Source organism: Geotrypetes seraphini, chromosome 8 (assembly GCF_902459505.1).
Source record: "Geotrypetes seraphini chromosome 8, aGeoSer1.1, whole genome shotgun sequence".
Classification (NCBI taxonomy): domain Eukaryota; kingdom Metazoa; phylum Chordata; class Amphibia; order Gymnophiona; family Dermophiidae; genus Geotrypetes; species Geotrypetes seraphini.
Window position 1 is genome coordinate 40,938,692 of NC_047091.1, and position 27,298 is coordinate 40,965,989.

At 44.9% G+C, this 27,298-nt stretch overlaps 1 protein-coding gene across 2 annotated transcripts in view; it reads left to right on the top strand.

Annotated features, from left to right (window-relative positions):
* Nucleotides 1-26,001, top strand: part of FBXO46 (F-box protein 46) — a 52,304-nt gene extending 26,303 nt beyond the window's left edge. Inside the window, exons 1-2 of one of the 2 annotated variants that reach the window (XM_033956717.1) lie at nt 21,706-22,018; nt 22,182-26,001. In XM_033956717.1, coding sequence (XP_033812608.1) covers nt 22,265-24,262 — 1,998 coding nt within the window. In that variant the 5' untranslated portion in view covers nt 21,706-22,018; nt 22,182-22,264 and the 3' untranslated portion in view covers nt 24,263-26,001. Of the gene's footprint in view, nt 1-21,705; nt 22,019-22,181 lie in introns of those variants that run through there. The other variant, XM_033956716.1, reaches the window with a different exon arrangement.
* Nucleotides 26,002-27,298: the final 1,297 nt, after the last annotated feature.

Genomic DNA, 27,298 nt, shown 5'->3' on the forward strand with positions numbered 1-27,298 from the left:
CTCTCAAAACAAGAAAATTAAAATGCCAGCAAATTCAAAAAAGGGCTGTTTTGTCATTAAAAGATAAAATGGACATTTTGGAGAAATTAAAAAATGGAGTTTCGGGAAAAAAATTTGCAGAAGAATATGGTTTAGGAATATCAACAATATCCGACATAAAAAGACAAAGTGATGCTATTGTCAACTATGTTGAAAAAGAGGAAGGGAGTTCCAGAAAAACCATGAAAAGGTCAACTAATGAACAGGTAAATAAAGCTCTATATCTATGGTTTTTGCAAAAAAGATCATTAGGCCATCCAATTTCTGGACAATTTTAGATGAAAGGGAAATGTTTTTCAATCAGCAACTTCATGGAGATTCAGAATTCAAAGTCAGCACTGGGTGGCTTTGAAATTTTAAACATTGCCACAGAATCAGGCAGATTGAAATTCATGGTGAAAAACTTTCCGCAAATTTGCCAGCAGCTAATGACTTTCTTGTCCAATTTAATGACATTATCAAAAACTATGATCCTGATTGTGTCTATAATGCAGATGAAATGGGTCTGAATTGAAAATCACTTCCCAGTAAATCTCTGGTTAGTCATAAGGAACAGTCAGCTCCTGGGTTCAAGTCATCCAAAGAATGTGTCGCACTGTTGGTGGGGAGAAATTTAACTGGAAGTCATAAGTTGGAATTATTGCTAATTGGTAAATCTAAAAACCCTCGTACTTTAAAAAATGTACATAAACTCCCACTGTTTTATACAGAAGCCAAAAGAAAGCCTGGATGAATTGTGACATTTTCCTTCACTGGTATGACAACTACTTCATACCGAAAGTGAAAAGAAGGAAACGTAATTTTATCGTTGGATAATGGACCATGACATCCTTCAGCTGAAAACTTAGAGTGAGAGGAAAGTAAATTCAAAGAGCTTTTGCTTCCTCCAAATGTGACATCTGTAATGCAGCCAATGGATCAAGGAGTTATCTTTTCTTTGAAATGACTTTACAGAAAACAGTTGTTACAGAAATGTCTATTGGCTGATATGGATGATGAATGTGGTATGATCCACAAGAATATAAGAATAGCCTATCCTCATGGTGGCCAATCCAGGTCACTAGTACCTGGCTAAAACCCAAAGAGTAGCAACAGGGCCGCCATCAGAAATTTCTGGGCCCCTTACTGAGCAATCCTATTGGGCCCCCCACGCACCCCTTCCCCCCCCGACCCCCCCTTCTTCCATGGGCCGAATACACACATACTTTTCTCTGTCGCCGCACTCTTTGACCAAAAGATTTGTAAGCCTGCAACCACGTCAAGGTAGACTCTTTCAGCAGGGCCCTAACCTAACCTAAACTAATCTATACCTATCTATTCTAAACTAACATATGTCTAATACTGAACTAATAACAAACTAACAAACATCTGCATAATAAATAACTAATAAATAATAGTGCTAGTAGCTATAATTCACTTTTGAATGTAAAATCTCAGTTAAGGATTTCTTTTGACCATTGTAGGCAAGAAGTAGATCACAATTGCACAATATTTTTTGTAACAAGTATTAAATGTGTTTTTATAAATACTGTAAGCTTAATAAATATATCAGAAAAAACTACACATCTGAGCGCATATCTAAATATACACATCTGAGCGCATATCTGAACATACACATCTGACTGTATATGTGAGCGCATATCTAAACATACACATCTGAACGCATATCTGAACATACACATCTGTATGATCCCATCCTCCTCAGCTTGCCTATAGCTGCATCATGCATGTTAAAAATGTACGATATGTTGATATGTGCACCTTCCTTCCTTCCCATCCATCCTCCTCAGCCTGTCTTTACACATCCACAGCTGCATGTTAATGATGATGTATATGTTATGATGATAAATAAGTGCATATGAGCACATCATTAACATGCAGCTATGGATGAATATATAATGATGTTATGAGTGTGCACCTCTTCCTTCCTATCCTCCTCAGCATGTCACATACAGCATGTTACATTACACAGACTTTGTGTAATGTAACATGCTGTATGTGACATGCTAAGGAGGATAGGAAGGAAGAGGTGCACACTCATAACATCATTATATATTCATGAATCAATCTGATAATCATCACCACCAGGCTGTGTGTGTTATGGAATGGAGGAAGAAAGGTGCATGTTTAAATTGCGCGGGGACAGAAATCCCACCCGTCCCCGCGAGGAATCCCTCCGTCCCCGCGAGGAATCCCCTCTGTCCCCGCGAGGAATCCCCTCCGTCCCCGCCTGTCCCTATAAACTACAGAAATAGTTATTTCATTTAATTATGCTACTGAATTAAAAGCTCTGGTAGAAACCCATTTAAAAATAAGCAACAAGACTTTATTAATTTGGAAATATTAATTGGGAAGAATACATACTTTGTAAACGGGTTTCTACCAGAGCCTCTAATGTTTATAAATTTTTATCAACACAACTAATATACTACTTTATCCTGAAGCAAAAAAAAAATAATAATAATTTTTTTCCTACCTTTGTTGCCTGGTTTCTGCTTTCCTCATGTTCTCATTTAATTCCTTCCATGCACTGTCTCTCTTCTTTCTGCGTCTTCCATTTGCTCTGTTACTTTGCCTCTCCCTGTCTTCCCCATGTCCTTTCAGCGTCCTTCTCCCCCCTCGGTCTTCCCCATGTCCTTTCAGCATCCTTCTCCCCCCCTCTGTCTTCCCAATGTCCTTTCAGCATCCTTCTCCCCCCTCTGTCTTCCCCATGTGCTTTCAGGGTCCTTCTCCCCCCTGTCTTCCCCATGTCCTTTCAGCGTCCTTCTCCCCCCCTGTCTTCCCCATGCCCTTTCAGCGTCCTTCTCCCCCATCTTCCCATGTCCTTTCAGCTTCCTTCTCCCCCTCTGTCTTCCCCATGTCCTTTCAGCATCCTTCTCCCCCCTCTGTTTTCCCCATGTCCTTTCAGCGTCCTTCTCCCCCCTCTGTCTTCCCCATGTCCTTTAAGCGTCCTTCTCCCCCCTCTGTCTTCCCCATGTCCTTTCGGCGTCCTTCTCCCCCCTCTGTCTTCCCCATGTCCTTTCAGTGTCCTTCTCCCCATTTGTCTTCCCCATGTGCTTTCAGCGTCCTTCTCCCCCCTGTCTTCCCCATGTCCTTTCAGCGTCCTTCTCCCCCCCTGTCGTCCCCATGTCCTTTCAGCGTCCTTCTCCAACCCTTTGTCTTCCCCATGTCCTTTCAGCGTCCTCCCCCCCTTCCCGGCTTCCCCATGTCCTTTCAGGGTCCTTCTCCCCCCTCTGTCTTCCCCATGTGCTTTCAGCGTCCTTCTCCCCCCCTGTCTTCCCCATGCCCTTTCAGCGTCCTTCTCCCCCCATCTTCCCATGTCCTTTCAGCTTCCTTCTCCCCCTCTGTCTTCCCCATGTCCTTTCAGCGTCCTTCTCCCCCTCTGTCTTCCCCATGTCCTTTCCGCGTCCTTCTCCCCCCTCTGTCTTCCCCATGTCCTTTCAGCGTCCTTCTCCCCCCTCTGTCTTCCCCATGTCCTTTCAGCATCCTTCTCCCCCCTCTATCTTCCCCATGTCCTTTCAGCGTCCTTCTCCCCCTCTGTCTTCCCCATGTCCTTTCAGCGTCCTTCTCCCCCTCTGTCTTCCCCATGTCCTTTCAGCATCCTTCTCCCCCCTCTGTCTTCCCCATGTCCTTTCAGCGTCCTTCTCCCCCCTCTGTCTTCCCCATGTCCTTTCAGCGTCCTTCTCCCCCCTCTGTCTTCCCCATGTCCTTTCAGCGTCTTCCCCCCTGTGTTCCCCATATCCTTTCAGGGTCCTTCTCCCCCCTCTGTCTTCCCCATATCCTTTCAGCGTCCTCCCCCCTGTTTTCCCCATGCCCTTTCAGCGTCCTTCTCCCCCCTCTGTCTTCCCCATGCCCTTTCAGCGTCCTTCTCCCCCCTCTGTCTTCCCCATGTCTTTTCAGCGTCCTTCTCCCCCTCTGTCTTCCCCATGTCTTTTCAGCGTCCTTCTCCCCCCTCTGTCTTCCCCATGTCCTTTCAGCGTCCTTCTCCCCCCTCTGTCTTCCCCATGTCCTTTCAGCGTCCTTCTCCCCCTCTGTCTTCCCCATGTCCTTTCAGCGTCCTTCTCCCCCCTCTGTCTTCCCCATGTTCTTTCAGCGTCCTTCTCCCCCCTCTGTCTTCCCCATGTCCTTTCAGCGTCCTTCTCCCCCCTCTGTCTTCCCCATGTCCTTTCAGCGTCCTTCTCCCCCCTGTCTTCCCCATGTCCTTTCAGCATCCTTCTCCCCCCTGTCGTCCCCATGTCCTTTCAGCGTCCTTCTCCAACCCTTTGTCTTCCCCATGTCCTTTCAGCGTCCTTCTCCCCCCCTTCCCGTCTTCCCCATGTCCTTTCAGGGTCCTTCTCCCCCTCTGTCTTCCCCATGTGCTTTCAGCGTCCTTCTCCCCCCCTGTCTTCCCCATGCCCTTTCAGCATCCTTCTCCCCCCATCTTCTCATGTCCTTTCAGCTTCCTTCTCCCCCTCTGTCTTTCCCATGTCCTTTCAGCGTCCTTCTCCCCCCTCTGCCTTCCCCATGTCCTTTCCGCGTCCTTCTCCCCCCTCTGTTTTCCCCATGTCCTTTCAGCGTCCTTCTCCCCCCTCTGTCTTCCCCATGTCCTTTCAGCGTCCTTCTCCCCCCCTGTCTTCCCCATGTCCTTTCAGCGTCCTCCCCCCCTCTGTCTTCCCCATGTCCTTTCAGCGTCCTTCTCCCCCCCCCTGTCTTCCCCATGTGCTTTCAGCGTCCTTCTCCCCCCCTGTCTTCCCCATGTGCTTTCAGCGTCCTTCTCCCCCTCTGTCTTCCCCATGCGCTTTCAGCGTCCTTCTCCACCCCTGTCTTACCCATGCCCTTTCAGGGTCCTTCTCCCCCCTCTGTCTTCCCCATGTCCTTTCAGCGTCCTCCCCCCCTCTGTCTTCCCCATGTCCTTTCAGCATCCTTCTCCCCCCCCTTCCCGTCTTCCCCATGTCCTTTCAGGGTCCTTCTCCCCCCTCTGTCTTCCCCATGTGCTTTCAGCGTCCTTCTCCCCCCCTGTCTTCCCCATGCCCTTTCAGCGTCCTCCCCCCATCTTCCCATGTCCTTTCAGCTTCCTTCTCCCCCTCTGTCTTCCCCATGTTCTTTCAGCGTCCTTCTCCCCCCTCTGTCTTCCCCATGTCCTTTCAGCGTCCTTCTCCCCCTCTGTCTTCCCCATGTCCTTTCAGCTTCCTTCTCCCCCTCTGTCTTCCCCATGTCCTTTCAGCGTCCTTCTCCCCCTCTGTCTTCCCCATGTCCTTTCAGCGTCCTTCTCCCCCCTCTGTCTTCCCCATGTCCTTTCAGCGTCCTTCTCCCCCCTCTGTCTTCCCCATGTCCTTTCAGCGTACTTCTCCCCCCTCTGTCTTCCCCATGTCCTTTCAGCGTCCTTCTCCCCCCTCTGTCTTCCCCATGTCCTTTCAGCGTCCATCTCCCCCTCTGTCTTCCCCATGTCCTTTCAGCGTCCTTCTCCCCCCTCTGTCTTCCCCATGTCCTTTCAGCGTCCTTCTCCAACTTTGTCTTCCCCATGTGCTTTCAGCGTCCTTCTCCCCCCCTGTCTTCCCCATGTGCTTTCAGCGTCCTTCTCCCCCACTGTCGTCCCCATGTCCTTTCAGCGTCCTTCTCCACCCCTTTGTCTTCCCCATGTCCTTTCAGGGTCCTTCTCCCCCCTCTGTTCCCCATGCGCTTTCAGCGTCCTTCTCCACCCCTGTCTTCCCCATGCCCTTTCAGCGTCCTTCTCCCCCCTCTGTCTTCCCCATGTCCTTTCAGCGTCCTCCCCCCCTCTGTCTTCCCCATGTCCTTTCAGCATCCTTCTCCCACCCTTCCCATCTTCCCCATGTCCTTTCAGGGTCCTTCTCCCCCCTCTGTCTTCCCCATGTGCTTTCAGCGTCCTTCTCCCCCCCTGTCTTCCCCATGCCCTTTCAGTGTCCTTCTCCCCCCATCTTCCCATGTCCTTTCAGCTTCCTTCTCCCCCTCTGTCTTCCCCATGTCCTTTCAGCGTCCTTCTCCCCCCTCTGTCTTCCCCATGTCCTTTCAGCTTCCTTCTCCCCCTCTGTCTTCCCCATGTCCTTTCAGCGTCCTTCTCCCCCCTCTGTCTTCCCCATGTCCTTTCAGCGTCCTTCTCCCCCCTCTGTCTTCCCCATGTCCTTTCAGCGTCCTTCTCCCCCCTCTGTCTTCCCCATGTCCTTTCAGCGTCCTTCTCCCCCCTCTGTCTTCCCCATGTCCTTTCAGCGTCCTTCTCCCCCCTCTGTCTTCCCCATGTCCTTTCAGCGTCCTTCTCCCCCCTCTGTCTTCCCCATGTCCTTTCAGCGTCCTTCTCCCCCCTCTGTCTTCCCCATGTCCTTTCAGCGTCCTTCTCCCCCCTCTGTCTTCCCCATGTCCTTTCAGCGTCCTTCTCCCCCCTCTGTCTTCCCCATGTCCTTTCAGCGTCCTTCTCCCCCCTCTGTCTTCCCCATGTCCTTTCAGCGTCCTTCTCCCCCCTCTGTCTTCCCCATGTCCTTTCAGCGTCCTTCTCCCCCCTCTGTCTTCCCCATGTCCTTTCAGCGTCCTTCTCCCCCCTCTGTCTTCCCCATGTCCTTTCAGCGTCCTTCTCCCCCCTCTGTCTTCCCCATGTCCTTTCAGCGTCCTTCTCCCCCCTCTGTCTTCCCCATGTCCTTTCAGCGTCCTTCTCCCCCCTCTGTCTTCCCCATGTCCTTTCAGCGTCCTTCTCCCCCCTCTGTCTTCCCCATGTCCTTTCAGCGTCCTTCTCCCCCCTCTGTCTTCCCCATGTCCTTTCAGCGTCCTTCTCCCCCCATCTTCCCATGTCCTTTCAGGGTCCTTCTCCCCCCTCTGTCTTCCCCATGTGCTTTCAGCGTCCTTCTCCCCCCCTGTCTTCCCCATTCCCTTTCAGCGTCCTCCCCTCATCTTCCCATGTCCTTTCAGCGTCCTTCTCCACCCCTTTGTCTTCCCTATGTCCTTTCAGCGTCCTTCTCCCCCATCTTCCCATGTCCTTTCAGCGTCCTCCACCCCTTTGTCTTCCCCATGTCCTTTCAGGGTCCTTCTCCCCCCTCTGTCTTCCCCATGCGCTTTCAGCGTCCTCCCCCCATCTTCCCATGTCCTTTCAGCATCCTTCTCCACCCCTTTGTCTTCCCCATGTCCTTTCAGGGTCCTTCTCCCTCCTCTGTCTTCCCCATGTGCTTTCAGCGTCCTTCTCCACCCTGTCTTCCCCATGTCCTTTCAGCGTCCTTCTCCACCCCTTTGTCTTCCCTATGTCCTTTCAGCGTCCTTCTCCACCCCTTTGTCTTCCCTATGTCCTTTCAGCGTCCTTCTCCACCCCTTTGTCTTCCCTATGTCCTTTCAGCGTCCTTCTCTACCCCTTTATCTTCCCCAGTGCTTTCAGCGGCCTTCTCCCCCCTCAGTTTTACCCATTTCCCTTAAGCGTCTTTTCTTCTCCACTCCACCTTTCCTCCCTTTCTCCCTCCCTGCCCCTTACCTTTGTGGCGCTTCCCCACCCAACCGACAACAGAACAGGCCCAGTCGGACAAACCTCCCTGCCCTGTAGCCACAAATCTAAATTACCTTCTTACAGCAGCTGGAGTATTGAAGCTGCTGTAAGAAGGTAATTTAGATTCGCGGCTGCAGGGCAGGGAGGTTTGTCGGCCGGGCCTGTTGTCAGTCGGTCGGGAGATGCGCCACAAGGCTAAGGGGACCTGACCGGCTGTGCACACTCCCCCCCCTGGGCCCCATGGCTGCACCCAGGGCGGACCGCCCCCCCCCCCCCCTTCGGTACACGACTGCCTTTTCCCTAACTGCCCTGCCGCAAGCAGCCGACCGGAAGTCTTCCCAATGTCAGCGCTGATGTCGGAGGAAGGGAGGGCTTTGCTTAAGCCCTCCCTCCGACGTCAGCGCAGACATCGGGAAGACTTCCGGTCGGCTGTGTGCTGCGGCAGGGCAGGTAAGGAGAAGGAGAGGAGACTATGCTTGCGACCCTGGGGGAGCCCGGGCCCCCTGTCGGCTCCGGGCCCCTGAATGCAGGACTGGTAGTACTGCCCTGATGGCAGCCCTGAGTAGCAACATTCCATGCAAGCATTCCAGGGCAAGCAGTGACTTCCCCATGTCTTTCTCAATAACAACTATAAACTTTTCCTCCAGGAACTTGTCCAAACTTTTCTTAAAACCAGCTACACTATCCACTTTCACCATAACCTGTAACTTCAAGTGTCCCCTAGTCCTTGTAATTTTTGACAGAGTGAAAAATCGATCCACTTGTACCCATTCTATTCCACTCAGGATTTTCTACACTTCAATCGTATCTCCCCTCAGCCGTCTATTTTCCAAGCTGAAAAGCCCTAACCTTTTAATCTTTCCTCATACGAGAGGAGTTCCATCGCCTTTATCATCTTGGTCGCTCTTCTTTGAACCTTTTCTAGTGCTGCTATATCTTTCTTGAGACAGGAGACCAGAATTGAACACAATACTCCAGGTGAGATTGCACCATGGAGCGATACAGAGACATTATAACATTCTTAGTCTTGTTAACCATTCCTTTTTTAATCCTAGCATCTTGTTTGCTTTTTTGGCAACAGCCGCACATTGAACGGAAGGTTTCATCATATTATCTACAATGACAGATCCTTTTCTTGGGCACTAACCCCCAAGGTGGACCTTAGCATCCGGTAACTGTGATTCGGGTTATTCTTCCCAATGTGCATTACTTTGCATTTGTCCACATTAAATTTCATCTGCCGCTTGGACGCCCAGTCTTCCAATTTCCTAAGGTCTGCCTGCAATTTTTCACAATCTGCATGCGTTTTAACAACTTTGAACAGTTTAGTGTCATCTACAAATTTAATCACCTCACTCGTTCCAATTTCCAGATCATTTATAAATAAGTTAAATAGCACCGGTCCCAGTACAGATCTCTGTGGCACTCCACTGTTTACTCTCCTCCATTGAGAAAAATTACCATTTAACCCTACTCTCTGTTTTCTATCCAATAACCAATTCCTAATCCACAACTGAACTTTGCCACCTATCCCATGACTCTGATTTTCTCAGGAGCCTCTCATGAGGAACTTTGTCAAAAGCTTTCTGAAAATCTAGATACACTACATCAACCGGCTCACCTTTATCCACATGTTTATTCACACTTTCAAAGAACTCAAGCAAATTGGTGAAGCAAGATCTCCCTCGACTGAACCCATACTGATTCTCTCATTAAATCATGTTTGTCTACGTGTTCCAGTTTTATTTTTTATAATTGTTTCCACTATTTTGCTGGTGCTTAGAAATCCAATTAAAAATCAAACCCTAAAAAAATGCATGGAACATTAACAAATCAGAAAGACATGGTGATGGAGAAGATGATGATGTCCTTAAAAACATTGCAGAGAATGTCAGCCAATGGATATGCAGTGATGCTAATGATCCAGGGTATCAGATCGTAACAGATGATGAACATAAGAACTGCCATCTCCGGATCAGACCCATGGTCCATCAAGTCCGGCGATCCGCACACGCGGAGGCCCAGTCAGGTATATTGTGGAATCAGTACAATACAAGGAACAAGAGGAATCAAAAACTGATGACGACCAGCAGGTTACTGCTGATGTGGGACCAACACATGCAGAAGTCTTTGAATGTTTCAATACAGCAGTAACTTGGCTAGAAAAGCAGGAAGAGAGCAGTGTGACCCAGCTCCTTTGTCTGAAAAGCCTATGTGATCTTGCAGCACAAAAACATTAGCACTAAAGCAATTAAGAATTACTTCCTTTCTTACAAATACAGTATTGCAGTTTGGTATTTTCTTTCCCTTGTTGAAAATGAAAAAAAATGTTCAACATGTAACACTCAGAATACACATATGTGCTCTGTTTAAAAAGATACTGTATATTCAAGCAGTAGTATATGTACTACAAATAAAACACTGTTCTGTAGTTTGGTATTGTTGAAAATGAAAAATAATGTTCAACATGCAACGCTCAGAATGTGTGCTCTGTTCAAAAAGATATGTCCAATCATCCAGATTTCCCTTTATCTGTACTTCCCTCTGCCGAGGTAAGTCCAGATTATCGGCATGCCACTGAATCAAGTTTTCACTTACCAAAACTAACAAAATCATTGTCCAAAACATGTTGCATGCTCTTTAAAATTTAGTTTTAATCATGATCAAGCCATAGGTTACTCTTGAAACTTCTTTCAAGCCCTTTGACAGAAGGAAAGATATCCTGCCCAAGAATTGCACTTAGACTTCAGGAAGATCGGATGACAATCTAATGCCAGTTTTTAAAAAGTTCTTTAGGGGGATCCAAGAAACTGTGGACCAGTGAGTGTGACATTGGGACTGGCTAAAATAGTAAAAGCTATAAGAACAGAACTATTGGACATATGTAACCATCTCTGGAACAAAGTTACTAAAGTTGCCAGAAAGAAAAAATGAGGTTTAATGATTTCTGTTAGAGCAAATTCGCTGTGGCTATAGTGTTCTTAGAACCTTCCGAAATCAAATACAGCAAACCACACAAAAACAGAAGGTCAAAACAGTTTTCAATATAGACTTCTTCAGCTAAAGCATTAGCTCTTAACTCATGGACCTCAGTAGTGCCATTCCATGCTATTAAACTTTAAGCATGCAAGACCCCTGATCGTCATTGGTCCCATGTAATTGTAATCATTTTTTAATAGTTTTTACTTTTAGTTTATAATATATTTAGAAAACATATAACTTATCTTTTTAGCTACGCGGGTGGGGGTACGCACTCCGACGTAGACTACGTTTCGCCCTTTCGGGCTGTATCAAGGAATCCCCCTGCAGAATATTAGAAATAGTAATATCATTATAATGTCATTTTACTATAATATATTGCACTTTAGTAATACTAACATAGCTCTAAGTTACCTCAAATATTCCAGCTCATGCTCCCCGCGTCAGATTTACAAACAGGAAACATGGCCGCGGCGTTCACATCTTTAAATCTCCTAACTACTCCCAGAACGTGATGACATCGAACTTAACGTAAAAACGCCCCCCTGTTCTTATTTAGCCTCATATTAAGGTCGCCCATTCTATTTCGGCATTCAAACCAGCGGGAATCACTGAATTTAAAGAAAAAATCCATTTTTGTTCCCTGTAGTTTAATTTACTTTTAGAGTCGCCACCCTCCCATCCCACATGAACCTGATCTATAACCCTCCATCTTAGATCCATAATATTGTGATTATTATCCCTCCAGTGTTGTACAAGGGGTGCCTCAAGATTACCAGTGTTTATGCGAGATTTGTGCTCGGTCAGGCGAACACTAATCTTCCGACTAGTCCTTCCAATATACAAAAGTTGACATGGACATTGTATCATATACACGACCATTGAACTTTGACAGGAGGTGTTAGAAAAAGCATGATATACTTTATTCGTCCCAGGATGTCTCCAGGAAGAACCAGTAATGGCGTATTCACACCATTGGCAGTCATTACATGTTGAATGCTCAAAAGTAGAAGATTCATCTCTTATTTTAATTTCAAACTTATGTTGAGATAAAATCTCTCCTACAGTTCTCCCTCTCCTATAGGAAGCAATAGGGAGGTTTTGAAACTGAGGATTAAGTTGTAATATTGACCAGTGACATTTCACGATCTCAAAAAAAGGAATACTCAAGGTAGTATAAGGAAGCACCATAATAACACGGTCTTCCTGAGTTTCAATCTGTTGATCATTATCCCTAAGTAAAAGAGCCCGTTGGGCAAATTTAGCTCTTAGATAAGCTTTACGAATGGCTTTTTTGGGATAACCCCTTTTAAAAAAACGTTCACCTAGAATCTTAGACTGCTTTTCAAACTCCTCCTGAAATGAACAGAGCTTTCGAATTCGCAAAAATTGACTGGTAGGGATATTAAATTTTAGGAAATATAGATGAAAACTAGTAAAGTGGAGAAAATGATTTTTGTCCACTTCCTTCCTATATAGGGTAGTATACAGTTGATGATTTATATCTCTCTTTATTAGTATATCCAAAAATGGAATATTATCACAATGATGGGTCATAGTAAAAGATAAATGAGGGTTAAGGGAGTTTAGCCAACCCAAAAATACTTGCAGCTCGGATTCGGATCCGTCCCAAAAAATCAGAATATCGTCTAGATATCTTTTCCACAGAAGGACATGTTTAAAATTTTGAGCAGGATACACTTGCTGTTGTTCAAATTTTTCAACATAGAGACTTGCCACAGAGGGTGCCAAAGTCGCTCCCATCGCGACACCCTGTGTTTGATTGTAGAATTCTCCCTTATACCAGAAATAATTCTGGTTTATCACCAGGCGAGCAAGTTTCATCAGCCAGTCCTTATTAAAACGGCCCAAGTCTTTCCTTGTAAGAACCTCCTGTATAACTTCCAAAGCGGCATCCTGGGGGATACAGGTATAAAGGGAAGAAACATCTAGAGTCACAAAAAATGTGACCTTCCTAGTATCCCTCATTTCTTCCAGGATCCGTAACAAATGGGCTGAATCTCTTATATATGAAGCGATGTTCAAAACTTCCGATCTCAAGAAGTAGTCAATAAATTTTGACAGGGGCTCCAACACTGAAAATTTAGTGGAAACAATTGGGCGGCCTGGAGGGGACTGGAGCCTTTTGTGAACTTTAGGAAGCATATAGATTTTGGGAGTTACTGGGCAAGTCTCAATGAGAAAAGCAGATTCCTTCTGGGTAATAAATTTATTCTGAAGACCTTCTTTAACAAGTTGTTCAATATCAGATTTCAAAACTTCCGTCGGATCACCAGATAGCTTCTGATAGGCTTTCTCATCTGCTAGTTGTCGGCAGACCTCAACATCATAAGATTCTCTGTCCTGTATGGTGATTGCTCCACCCTTATCGGCTCTCATGATCATAATATTAGTATTATCTTGGAGCTCTTTCAACGCTATCCCCAAATTCTTAGTAAGATTATATTTCTTTTTTTGAGAGTAGTGTTGTCGTTCCAAAATTTCGAGATCCTGCAATACAAGATCCCTAAACGTAAGGAGAAAAGGTTTAGGAGCTTCACTCGGGCACCATTTAGACGGTCTCTTCAGAATCGACATATCGATATTACAAGAATGTTCATCAAAAAATACCTTCAATTGAAGCTTTCTAAAGAACCTAAAGAAGGCAATTCTCATTTTGAAAGGATTATAATCAACTGTAGGAACAAATCCCAATCCGAATTGTAGCACCTGCGTTTGAATGTCCGAAAGAGAAACAGACGAAAGATTAATAATCAATGCCTCTGATATTGTTTCGATCGTAGGTTTGGACCTGTCTGGTCCCGAGGTTTCTGGGGTGGTTTCCCCCTCCCTTTGGATATCTCGTTTGTTTTTATAGACGAAGTCGAGTAGTCATCAGTACTTGACTGGATACTAGATCCTCCAGTTGTTTCTCCACTACTGCCTTCTGAGCTGGCTGAGGATCCATCAAAAGCCACCTTCCTAGTATTAACATCATTAGCAGATGAGCGCGAAATGCCTCTATTCTTATTTCCCGCAGGTTTCTTCATCCAAGAGTAAACCCTATCGTATTTATAATCACGCTCATCTCTCTGGAACTTTTTGATTTTATTAATTCGCAATGACTCCTTAAAATTAGAGATCATCTCATCCAGATTTTTACGTTTTAATGTTAACTCTTCATCAGCTTGTTGTTCTTGTGAAATCATATTCTCTATGTGTTTAATCTGCTCACGAAGCTCGTTTTCCACATTTGAGGTGGTTTCGATAAGTAGGATCATCAGATCTCGACTGCATCGATTAAGAATTCCAGTCCACTTGTCCATGAACAATTTGTCCATAGTAAAGGTTTTAGGTTCTTTTAAGACACGAAGACCTCTCGGGATCATACTTTTACGAAGATATTGTACAAGTGTACTTTCGTGCAATTCAGCACGAATTAGCCTTTTCCAAACATTCTCCAAATCAGCCCAGGAGCTAGTCATCACTATTTCTCCTCCACCATCTTCCAACAGACATGGTCTAAGTAAAATCTGTTGGAACTGTTCTTCAGAGTAACCTTCAAAACTAGTTTTATGAGCCATATTCTTTTGTCAAACAAATTCGCTGTGGCTATAGTGTTCTTAGAACCTTCCGAAATCAAATACAGCAAACCACACAAAAACAGAAGGTCAAAACAGTTTTCAATATAGACTTCTTCAGCTAAAGCATTAGCTCTTAACTCATGGACCTCAGTAGTGCCATTCCATGCTATTAAACTTTAAGCATGCAAGACCCCTGATCGTCATTGGTCCCATGTAATTGTAATCATTTTTTAATAGTTTTTACTTTTAGTTTATAATATATTTAGAAAACATATAACTTATCTTTTTAGCTACGCGGGTGGGGGTACGCACTCCGACGTAGACTACGTTTCGCCCTTTCGGGCTGTATCAAGGAATCCCCCTGCAGAATATTAGAAATAGTAATATCATTATAATGTCATTTTACTATAATATATTGCACTTTAGTAATACTAACATAGCTCTAAGTTACCTCAAATATTCCAGCTCATGCTCCCCGCGTCAGATTTACAAACAGGAAACATGGCCGCGGCGTTCACATCTTTAAATCTCCTAACTACTCCCAGAACGTGATGACATCGAACTTAACGTAAAAACGCCCCCCTGTTCTTATTTAGCCTTATTTAGCCGTTTTAATAAGGACTGGCTGATGAAACTTGCTCGCCTGGTGATAAACCAGAATTATTTCTGGTATAAGGGAGAATTCTACAATCAAACACAGGGTGTCGCGATGGGAGCGACTTTGGCACCCTCTGTGGCAAGTCTCTATGTTGAAAAATTTGAACAACAGCAAGTGTATCCTGCTCAAAATTTTAAACATGTCCTTCTGTGGAAAAGATATCTAGACGATATTCTGATTTTTTGGGACGGATCCGAATCCGAGCTGCAAGTATTTTTGGGTTGGCTAAACTCCCTTAACCCTCATTTATCTTTTACTATGACCCATCATTGTGATAATATTCCATTTTTGGATATACTAATAAAGAGAGATATAAATCATCAACTGTATACTACCCTATATAGGAAGGAAGTGGACAAAAATCATTTTCTCCACTTTACTAGTTTTCATCTATATTTCCTAAAATTTAATATCCCTACCAGTCAATTTTTGCGAATTCGAAAGCTCTGTTCATTTCAGGAGGAGTTTGAAAAGCAGTCTAAGATTCTAGGTGAACGTTTTTTTAAAAGGGGTTATCCCAAAAAAGCCATTCGTAAAGCTTATCTAAGAGCTAAATTTGCCCAACGGGCTCTTTTACTTAGGGATAATGATCAACAGATTGAAACTCAGGAAGACCGTGTTATTATGGTGCTTCCTTATACTACCTTGAGTATTCCTTTTTTTGAGATCGTGAAACGTCACTGGTCAATATTACAACTTAATCCTCAGTTTCAAAACCTCCCTATTGCTTCCTATAGGAGAGGGAGAACTGTAGGAGAGATTTTATCTCAACATAAGTTTGAAATTAAAATAAGAGATGAATCTTCTACTTTTGAGCATTCAACATGTAATGACTGCCAATGGTGTGAATACGCCATTACTGGTTCTTCCTGGAGACATCCTGGGACGAATAAAGTATATCATGCTTTTTCTAACACCTCCTGTCAAAGTTCAATGGTCGTGTATATGATACAATGTCCATGTCAACTTTTGTATATTGGAAGGACTAGTCGGAAGATTAGTGTTCGCCTGACCGAGCACAAATCTCGCATAAACACTGGTAATCTTGAGGCACCCCTTGTACAACACTGGAGGGATAATAATCACAATATTATGGATCTAAGATGGAGGGTTATAGATCAGGTTCATGTGGGATGGGAGGGTGGCGACTCTAAAAGTAAATTAAACTACAGGGAACAAAAATGGATTTTTTCTTTAAATTCAGTGATTCCCGCTGGTTTGAATGCCGAAATAGAATGGGCGACCTTAATATGAGGCTAAATAAGAACAGGGGGGCGTTTTTACGTTAAGTTCGATGTCATCACGTTCTGGGAGTAGTTAGGAGATTTAAAGATGTGAACGCCGCGGCCATGTTTCCTGTTTGTAAATCTGACGCGGGGAGCATGAGCTGGAATATTTGAGGTAACTTAGAGCTATGTTAGTATTACTAAAGTGCAATATATTATAGTAAAATGACATTATAATGATATTACTATTTCTAATATTCTGCAGGGGGATTCCTTGATACAGCCCGAAAGGGCGAAACGTAGTCTACGTCGGAGTGCGTACCCCCACCCGCGTAGCTAAAAAGATAAGTTATATGTTTTCTAAATATATTATAAACTAAAAGTAAAAACTATTAAAAAATGATTACAATTACATGGGACCAATGACGATCAGGGGTCTTGCATGCTTAAAGTTTAATAGCATGGAATGGCACTACTGAGGTCCATGAGTTAAGAGCTAATGCTTTAGCTGAAGAAGTCTATATTGAAAACTGTTTTGACCTTCTGTTTTTGTGTGGTTTTCTGTTAGAGCAAACCATTTGTTATACAATCCATACCCTATCCTTTCATGTGAAAAATCTTAAAGTTACAGAAGTTCAAACGTAAATTTGCAGACTGCTTGTGAGCCTATAACATGAAACATTGGCCATTTTCAAAATTTGCTCTAGTCACTTTTTTTCTCAGAGATGGTCAAATATAGTTTAAGCTGTCTTACTGGGGAATGCACAAAACTTACCAGTTGTGTAACGATTGTCACTAAACTGGTTTGACAAGTTTAGCAATCAATCGGATTGGATTCCCCAATGCACAAAACTGCTTTCCGTTCATTATCTAATCCAATTCATGCAAAATAGCCAAGCGACTGATGAACTAACATCACTTGGCTATTTAACATCGGGTTTTACCGATTGCAAAATCCGATTGCTCTAGATGGGGAGGAGTCTAAGGCCCTGATTGGCTCAGATGCCTCAAGCCCTTCCCCTTGGAGGGATCTTAGGCATCTGAGCCAATCAGGGACTCCCTTAGGCTCCCTCTATATCCTTAAGTCTACACTCCCTTCTATCCGGCATACAGAAGAAGCCTAAGGAAGTCCCTGATTGGCTCAAACGCCTAAGATCCCTCCCAATGGGAGGGGCCTCAGGCATATGAGCCAATCAGGGCCTAAGGCCTGCATTGCAGATGGCGGCTGGCAGAGGGGCGGGAGGGACTGACTGAGCACGCCTCCTGATCCCAACTTAAAGATACCAGGGAAGAGGGTGGCTGGAGAGGGGGGGCGATGGAAGGTGGCCTCCAGTGGAAGGAGGGAGTGGGTATCCATCCTGCCATATTTCAGTTTGGTAGGGGGGGAGGGAGTGTCCGGTGGCAGGAGGGAGTGGGCATTCCTCCTGTCTTTTTAATTGGGGGGGGGGGGGTGGCTCGGGGTTACCAGCACAGTGGGGGGCATGGCATGGGGGGTCTTTTTTTTCTTAATTGGACAGGTTGTGCATGTTTAACACATGCACATCTGTGCCTTTAAAAAAAACAAACCAGAAGCCCTAACAACAGTGACAGTGTCGCTGCTCTTAGGGTTGTGTGCATTGAATCAGTCGCGTTTACATGCAAATGATTTGCATGAAAACTTAATAGTGCATCGATTGCTTTTGGGAGAATCGGCCAACAGTGATCGAGCCGCTATCTTTGTACATCTAGCCCTTAATGAACAAAAGTTAACATAGTAACATAGTAGATGACGGCAGATAAAGACCCGAATGGTCCATCCAGTCTGCCCAACCTGATTCAATTTAAATTTTTTTTTTTTTCTTCTTAGCTATTTCTGGGCGAGAATCCAAAGCTTTTCCCGGTACTGTGCTTGGGTTCCAACTGCCGAAATCTCTGTTAAGACTTACTCCAGCCCATCTACACCCTCCCAGCCATTGAAGCCCTCCCCTGCCCATCCTCCTCCAAACGGCCATGCACAGACACAGACTGTACAAGTCTGCCCAGTAACTGGCCTAGTTCAATCTTTAATATTATTTTCTGATTCTAAATCTTCTGTGTTCATCCCACGCTTCTTTGAACTCAGTCACAGTTTTACTCTCCACCACCTCTCTCGGGAGCGCATTCCAGGCATCCACCACCCTCTCCGTAAAGTAGAATTTCCTAACATTGCCCCTGAATCTACCACCCCTCAACCTCAAATTATGTCCTCTGGTTTTACCATTTTCCTTTCTCTGGAAAAGATTTTGTTCTACGTTAATACCCTTTAAGTATTTGAACGTCTGAATCATATCTCCCCTGTCTCTCCTTTCCTCTAGGGTATATATATTCAGGGCTTCCAGTCTCTCCTCATACGTCTTCTGGCACAAGCCTCCTATCATTTTCGTTGCCCTCCTCTGGACCGCCTCAAGTCTTCTTACGTCTTTCGCCAGATACGGTCTCCAAAACTGAACACAATACTCCAAGTGGGGCCTCACCAATGACCTGTACAGGGGCATCAACACCTTCTTCCTTCTACTGACTACGCCTCTCTTTATACAGCCCAGAATCCTTCTGGCAGCAGCCACTGCCTTGTCACACTGTTTTTTCGCCTTTTGATCTTCGGACACTATCACCCCAAGGTCCCTCTCCCTGTCCGTGCATATCAGCTTCTCTCCTCCCAGCATATATGGTTCCTTCCTATTATTAATCCCCAAATGCATTACTCTGCATTTCTTTGCATTGAATTTTAGTTGCCAGGCATTAGACCATTCCTCTAACTTTTGCAGATCCTTTTTCATATTTTCCACTCCCTCTACGGTGTCTACTCTGTTACAAATCTTGGTATCATCTGCAAAAAGGCACACTTTTCCTTCTAACCCTTCAGCAATGTCACTTACATACATATTGAACAGGATTGGCCCCAGCACCGAACCCTGAGGGACTCCACTAGTCACCTTTCCTTCCTTCGAGCGACTTCCATTAACCACCACCCTCTGGCGTCTGTCCGACAGCCAGTTTCTGACCCAGTTCACCACTTTGGGTCCTAACTTCAGCCCTTCAAGTTTGTTCAACAGCCTCCTATGAGGAACTGTATCAAAGGCTTTGCTGAAATCCAAGTAAATTACATCTAGCATATGTCCTCGATCCAGCTCTCTGGTTACCCAATCAAAAAATTCAATCAGGTTCGTTTGGCACGATTTACCTTTTGTAAAGCCATGTTGCCTCGGATCCTGTAACCCATTAGATTCAAGAAAATATACTATCCTTTCTTTCAGCAACACTTCCATTATTTTTCCAACAACTGAAGTGAGGCTCACCGGCCTGTAGTTTCCTGCTTCATCCTTGTGACCACTTTTATGAATAGGGACCACATCCGCTCTCCTCCAATCCCCAGGAATCACTCCCGTCTCCAGAGATTTGTTGAACAAGTCTTTAATAGGACTCGCCAGAACCTCTCTGAGTTCCCTTAGTATCCTGTCCCGTCTGGTCCCATCGCTTTGTCCACCTTCAGTTTTTCAAGTTGCTCATAAACACCCTCCTCCGTGAACGGCGCAGAATCTACTCCATTTTCTCGTGTAACTTTGCCGGACAATCTCGGTCCTTCTCCAGGATTTTCTTCTGTGAACACAGAACAGAAGTATTTGTTTAGCACATTTGCTTTCTCCTCATCACTCTCCACATATTTGTTCCCAGCATCTTTTAGCCTAGCAATTCCATTTTTTATCTTCCTCCTTTCACTAATATATCTGAAAAAAATTTTATCTCCCTTTTTTACATTTTTAGCCATTTGTTCTTCCGCCTGTGCCTTCGCCAAACGTATTTCTCTTGGCTTCTTTCAATTTCACCCTGTAGTCCTTTCTGCTCTCCTCTTCTTGGGTTTTTTTATATTTCATGAACGCCAACTCTTTCGCCTTTATTTTCTCAGCCACTAGGTTGGAGAACCATATCGGCTTCCTTTTTCTCTTGTTTTTATTGATTTTCTTCACATAAAGGTCCGTAGCCATTTTTATCGCTCCTTTCAGCTTAGACCACTGTCTTTCCACTTCTCTTATGTCCTCCCATCCTAACAGCTCTTTCTTCAGGTACTTTCCCATTGCATTAAAGTCCGTACGTTTGAAATCTAGGACTTTAAGTATCGTGCGGCCGCTCTCCACTTTAGCCGTTATATCAAACCAAACCGTTTGATGATCGCTACTACCCAGGTGAGCACCCACTCGAACATTAGAGATACTCTCTCCATTTGTGAGGACCAGATCCAATATCGCTTTTTCCCTTGTGGGTTCCGTCACCATTTGTCTGAGCAGAGCCTCTTGAAAGGCATCCACAATCTCCCTACTTCTTTCCGATTCCGCAGACGGAACATTCCAGTCCGCATCCGGCAGGTTGAAATCTCCCAACAGCAGAACCTCCTCTTTCCTTCCAAACTTTTGGATATCCACAATCAGATCCTTATCAATTTGCTGCGATTGAGTCGGAGGTCTGTAGACTACACCCACGTAGATAGAAGTTCCATCTTCTCTTTTCAGAGCAATCCATATCGCTTCTTCCTCTCCCCAGGTCCCTTGCATTTCAGTCGCTTGGATATTGATCTTTACATAGAGAGCTACTCCTCCACCTTTATGACCATCTCTGTCCTTCCTAAAAAGATTATATCCCGGTATGTTTGCATCCCATCCATGTGATTCACTGAACCATGTCTCTGTGATAGCAACAATATCTAGATCTGCCTCTAATATCAGGGCTTGCAGATCATGAACTTTGTTGCTTAGACTGCGAGCATTTGTGGTCATCGCTTTCCAGCTATTTTTCAGCGATAATCTCCTTTTTCGTATGGATTTTTGAGTCGTTTCACTTTCCGTTGCAATACTAAGAAATGAGTTGCTGATATTGCTTATGTTGCAGCCTTTACTACTATCACATCTTTTCTTTTGCTGGAAGTGGTCTCTATAATTGTCCTTCGTACATACACCACCCCCACCTTCTAGTTTAAATGCCTAGAAAAATATTGTCTAAATTTCTCTGCAAGGTTTCTTTTTCCTGCTGTAGTAATATGTAGCCCATCAGTGCAATATAGCTTCTTGTCCTTCCATGTATTTCCCCATCCTCCTATGTACCTGAAGCCTTCTTGATGACACCAGACTCTGAGCCATCTATTAAAGTCCTCTGTGTTTTCACTCTTTGCTCTCCCATTCCATATGCAGGCAGTATTTCAGAAAAAGCTAAAGTCTTTACAAAAGGTTTCACGCCCTCACCAAGCTCCCGAAAAGCTTTCTGTGCTGCAAGTGTGGAGTTGTTGGCCAGGTCATTTGTTCCCAGATGGATAACAACATCAGTGTTAAAATCCTTAGTTTCTTCCTTAATTATAGTCAGTATTTGCCTGGAACTCCTGGTAGCTGAGGATCCTGGAAGACATTTCACTATTTTGGTCTCCTCGCCCTGTGTTCCAAGGTTAATGCCTCTGAGGATGGAATCCCCCAACAGTAATAGTTTTCTGTTTTTGGCTTTTTTATTTGTACTTAGGGTGCGCTTGTTCTCTTGAGTTACTTTCATTGGTTCCAGTCCCACCTCCCTTCTGTTTTCTTGAGTATCGCAGTGCATTAGTGGAGCGAAGGAATTCTGTAGAGGTAATATAGTGAAGGTGGATGTTTCTGAGTTACATGTCGCAGTCTTCCTGAGCCTACTGTGACCCATTTATTCCTGGGCTGTTTTATTCTTTGAGGTAGAGGTGGTAAGTTGGTATGATTTTGTGGAGTGATGGAAGCTGCTTTAATTGTATTCAATTCCTGTTTAAGTTTGCAGAGCTCCTCCTTAATACTGGCAAGTTGAAGACTTGCCAGTAGATTTAGCAAAAAGAACATGCTAAGCTAATATTTATTTGGGGGTCTAAATAAGTATCTGGAAAAGGATGAAATGAACAATTTATAGAACATTTTGGTGATTTTCTTCATAAAGGCAATTAATAAAACTCAGTTAATAAATTTGATTTTAGATGGCATTTGACAAAAGTCCCTAAGGGGAGGAATGCAGAGAGCCATATCAGTGTATAGAACAAGGTTGCTGTCAGGTGAACTTGAAAATAGTAAGTCACTTTTTCTCTCTGATTCTCACTGGTAGACTCAGGAAAGGTGCTAAATAAGTTGTTTTTGGTATCACTCTCATTTCCCTTATTCCACTTCTGATCCTTAAAGCTGTGTTAGACAGTCTGGCTAATACTGATCAACTTGTCTTTCTTTCCGTTTCAGGAATCGCTGGATGTATGATCCCCAGAGAGCCTGAGGACATCTAAGATAACAGACAACCTTCCCTACATGACCATGAGTCAGTGATGGAGCAGAACAGCTCTCCTCATATTCAGCTGTGGTGTCCTAGGCCCTTTGGCACCTACTCTCAGAACAAACAATGCACTGGAGTCCAGATCAAGAAACCATTCATATGCAAGCCCAAGGAGGATGGTGTCGGTTGTGTGGAGGTTTCATCGGAGAACACTCCTCCTCCTCCTCCTCTGCCTCAGCCACCAACAGTGGCACCTCCTATTTCTCCTAACCCAAGCCAGGTGGAGGATGGCCGAGTGCTATTGGACACTTGGTATGTTATTAAACCAGGGAATACAAAAGAGAAGATAGCATTTTTTGTTGCCCACCAGTGCAGTGGTGGTGGCAGCGGTCGAGCCAGCGCTATGAAAGTCAAAGGGAACTGGGAAAATGATGGCTCAAAAGCCAAGCGCCGTCGGCGGTCCCGTGATCCCAGCAAGGGAGAAACATCTCAAGGGAAAATACGGGATGACATCAAAGAGCCTGAAGAGGTTTGCTTGTGTCCAGCCTCCCTAGGCATTACCTCTTGCGAAGCTGCTAGTGACACGGACTTGCTTTCAGTGGCTGAGATGGTGGCATTAGTAGAGCAGCGGACTGCTCTGGCTCTGCAAGGTTGCTCTAGGCCCTGTCCAGGAAATTCACACCCAGTAGGATCTGTGCCTGTAGGAGGGCTAACTCCAGTGGTTTTTGTTTCCACGGATCAGGAGCAGGAAGATGGCGAGAAGAAAGTTTCAGACTGCAACCGTGTGGCAGAGACCATAGCACACTTTGAATCACAGCATCGGAGCCAGAACTGCATACGTGGGGAACCTATCCTGAGTACAACAGAATGTGTGACTACCTCACCACATAGTCCCGGTGAGGTGAGGATTGCATTTCGCATTTCTAACAGGGATGCTCGTGCTGCTTCAGAGCCAGGCCCTAGTGGCTTGTTCGCCAGTTCTGGGACTGGGGGCAGTGGCACCCGAGCCAAGGACAAAATCACCTGTGATCTGTACCAGCTGGTCAGTCCTTCCCGGGATGCCCTGCCAAGCAACGTGGAATTTTTGTTGGCCAATGCCACACCTAAAGTAGAGAGCTGTAGCAATGCAGCCCGTGAGCCATCAGACTTGGAAATGCCTGGGGAGGTGCCTCAGGCACTGCAGGTAAAGCTGGAGGCTGGGGCAGAGTGCCAGGCTTCAGAGAAGCTAAGCATGATGCCCCGGGACTGTACAGCTGGCTTCCATGTGGATGTGGTGGTGACAGGCGTGGTAGATCAATGTGTCTTTTACGGCAAGGACAGCAGTAAGGCAGTAAAAGAAGAGACTGTGCACTTGACAGTGGGCTCACCTGCACAGCAGCAGCAGGACAATAGCTGTGATGACCCTCCACCCGGTCAGCTCTTCTTCCTCCATGCTCAACTGCCATCGAGAACACCAGAAGAGGCAGAGAAGGCCTTCCTGGACACAACTAATAACAATCATGGTGATGGTGTGGACCCTTCAGATGTTGCTTCCACCAGCTGTGGCTTGGATCCAGATGCCTCTGATGCCTCACTCTGCCGGCTCTACCGTCATGTCTCACATGACTTTCTGGAGATCCGCTTCAAGATCCAGCGGCTCCTAGAGCCCCGTCAATACATGCTGCTTCTCCCTGATCACATCATGGTGAAAATCTTCAGTTATCTGCCTACCCAATCCCTGGTGGCCTTAAAGTGCTCTTGTCACTATTTCAAAAGTATCATTGAGGCCTATGATGTACAGGCCATAGATTCTAAATGGAGCCGGGACCCTCTTTATCGGGATGACCCTTGCAAGCAGTGTAAGAAGCGCTACAGGAAAGGAGACGTCTCACTGTGTCGGTGGCATCCCAAACCTTACCACCATGACCTGCCTTATGGACGCTCCTATTGGATGTGCTGCCGGACAACCGATAAGGACACACCAGGATGCCGAGTGGGGCTACATGACAATATCTGGGTGCAGCCGTGTGATATGTTGAGGGACAGGGCCCGGAGAGAGGATGGCAGGTGAACTGCAGAGAGAAACTCTGGCATGAGATTTGAACTTCTGGTGTGGGTGTGCTTGTGTGTGGTGCAAAGGCTTCTATATTCCTCTCCTAGAGGATGAGTGGAGGTTGCCTTCTGAGTTGTGTGTTGCTGTTTATACAGAGGGGGGTTGGAGGAATGAATCCCAACTGTAAGAAAAAATCTGAATTACCAAACTTTAATAAAAGTGTAAATGTGAGCAGGTATAAAATGTAAGCTTTGGAAATAAGTAAAATCCATTTTCTGATTGAATTTTGGTAGATTGGGGGAGAGGATACTGGAATTCACCTTTGACCTTTTGAGGAGGTAATCTAAAAGAAGACCCTGCTGCATCAAGCAGTGAATGAAGGGATCAACAAACCAAAAAATTGTGTAGGAACTTTGGTTCCACATGTACTAGAGGCTTCTCCTTTCTGTATCTATTGGGGAGAGCTCTAAGTACCTTTGCTCATCACAGCTACTGTAGAAGGAATGGGGCAGGCAAAGCTGGTTCATCGAGCTACAGGCTGATTAGCTGTGTATACATGTTGCTAATAGTCTGGTCATAGTGTAGCAGCTATGTGTGTAATGTGGAAAATAAAGGCCTTGAAAAATGTTTCCCCATATCCTCTACCCCACTCTGTCATTGCAGGTAAAATTATATATGATGTGCACCTTTTACTTGGGGGGAAGGGGGAGGTGGCAGTTTGATTTAAAAGAATACCTCCTTGTTTTACACAGGTACCTTGCATGATTTTTGTAGGCTTCCCCTTGCTTTCCTGAAATTTTAAAGGGAACCTTCATTGGCAAAGTACATTATACCTGCAGACCTGTAAACGCCATGAGCCATTTTAAAATTGCCCACTATTAACAGTGCTACACTGCTCCTTTCATCTAATGAGCAGCAGGGCTGTATTTAACTTTAAGGAGAATTTCTATAGTTAACAAAAAATGATGTTTAATGGGGGATGAATGAATTAAAGTTTTGGGTCTCATATTGTGATTTATTTTTATTTTTCCAAAATTTTCCTTGTGTCAACTCTCCCTTTAATGACAGAAGCAACTTTTTTCTGGCAATATAGACCTTTTGAGGTAATGACAGGGATTATACTTACTGGGCCATAGCACCCAATGCCACTGTTGCCCTAGGATATAGGAAGCAGTTATAATTCCCCACTCCAATGCTACATTCAGGAAATAATGTGAGCTGGTAGTATTTGGGGATGTGGGTTAATATAGTGGCTGAATTTTGTCCTCGGAGGTTTGATTCTGGTTCCTTCTCCTAAAGTCATTGTAAACTGTCACTGATCATCAGCAATGCCTAGATCCCAGCATAATCTTCCCTGCGTCCACAGAGTTGGGAGTATTTGAGCCATAACTGAAGAGCCCCTCCTTTCTCAAAACCATGCTCCCCACTGAAGGCCTCTCTGCCCTTCAGGTAAAATTACCAATAATTCTAAAGGACTAATAATCAGATTTCCCTTCCCCCCCCCCCCCAATTCCTGCATGGAAGTACAGGTCTCTGTTTTCTTAAGGAAAGCAGAACATAATATCCATGCATCCAGTAGAATAAAATCGGGAGTGGATTAATTTATCCTTTTTGGTATGACATTATTGGAAAGCGTTTCTTCAGTTGCTCTGCCCCCCTTGTCCTCTGATGTTTACATATCTATCGTTATGTGCATGTGTGATATCGCCAAGGTTTGTTGAGTTAAAATTAAAAACGAAGACCCCTATTGTTTTGTGGCTTGACTCTTCCTCTGTGCATCAGTCCTACATGATTCTTCAAGGTAGGAATGTTACCCAGCTGTGTGGATTTAACTTGCACCTTTTCAGTAGTAACTCAAGGTGAGTCACATTTAGACACAAAGTGCCATCAGTTTCTCTCAGACAGTGTTGCACCATATTGTTCAAATCCACAAAAAGAACTTCAGAGGATTTAAAGGCCCTAAGATAGCAGCTGCAAAACTACACCTGTTTCCCAGGTAACCCATAGTACACTTACAAGGAAATTTTAAGAAATTAAGTAGCTGCTCTATCAAAGACACACTGGCAAAGCTGTAGTCTAACATCTTTTTTTTTTTTCTTAAACCTTTTAAGTATTCTTAGACAAATCTGGATCAATCCTAATAAACTTCCTAAAAAAAATGCATCTTTTTTCTTAAAGGAGGACTAGAGAACTAGGTTAAGGTCTACTTCCAACATGAAAGACACAACAACATTTGCTCTTGTCTTACTCACCTCCTGTAGTTTCCAAAAACTGTCAAATTCAAAATAATTGGGGGGAGGGGTTAAAGAACAGCCTGCTCTCCTTCCCCCATAAGAGAAGTTGTTGAGTGTTAAACCTAAGTGACACAGCAAAGGCAGCTCTGTTTTTTTAAGGAGGAAGCACCACATGCAGAAATCTCAGGAAAAAAACCCCAAAAGGTACCTGCTTCCTTCTCTCTCATAGTACTTCTGTGTGCAGAAGACGAGTGGGACTTGGGGGTGAGTGTGTCTGCTGAGCTCAGGTTGGCAAAAGGTGACCGTCAAAGCCAGGAAGATGTTTGGGTGAATAAGGAGAAGAATGGCCAGTAGAAAAAGGGAGGTGATAATGCTATTGTATAAGGGGATAGATTCCGTACAAACGTAAGGAAGTTCTTCACCCAGAGAGTGGTGGAAAACTGGGACGCTTTTCCAGAGGCGGTTATAGGGGAAAACACCCTCCAGGGATTTAAGACAAAGTTGGATGGGTTCCTATTGAACCAGTACGTAAGCAGGTAGGGCTTATCTCAGAGCACTGGTCTTTGACCTTGGGGCCACTGCAGGAGCGGACTGCTTGGCACGATGGACCACTGGTCTGACCCAGCAGTGGCAAATTCTTATGTTCTTAAGTCTCTGGTGAGACCCCATTTTGAATATTGTGTGCTGTTTTTGGAGACTGCACCTTCAAAAAGATATAAATAGGACGGAGTCGGTCCAGAGGGCTGCTACAAAACTGGTTAGTAGACTTTGTCATAAATCGTATGGGGACAGACTTAGAGGGAGATTCTCAAAACTTGAT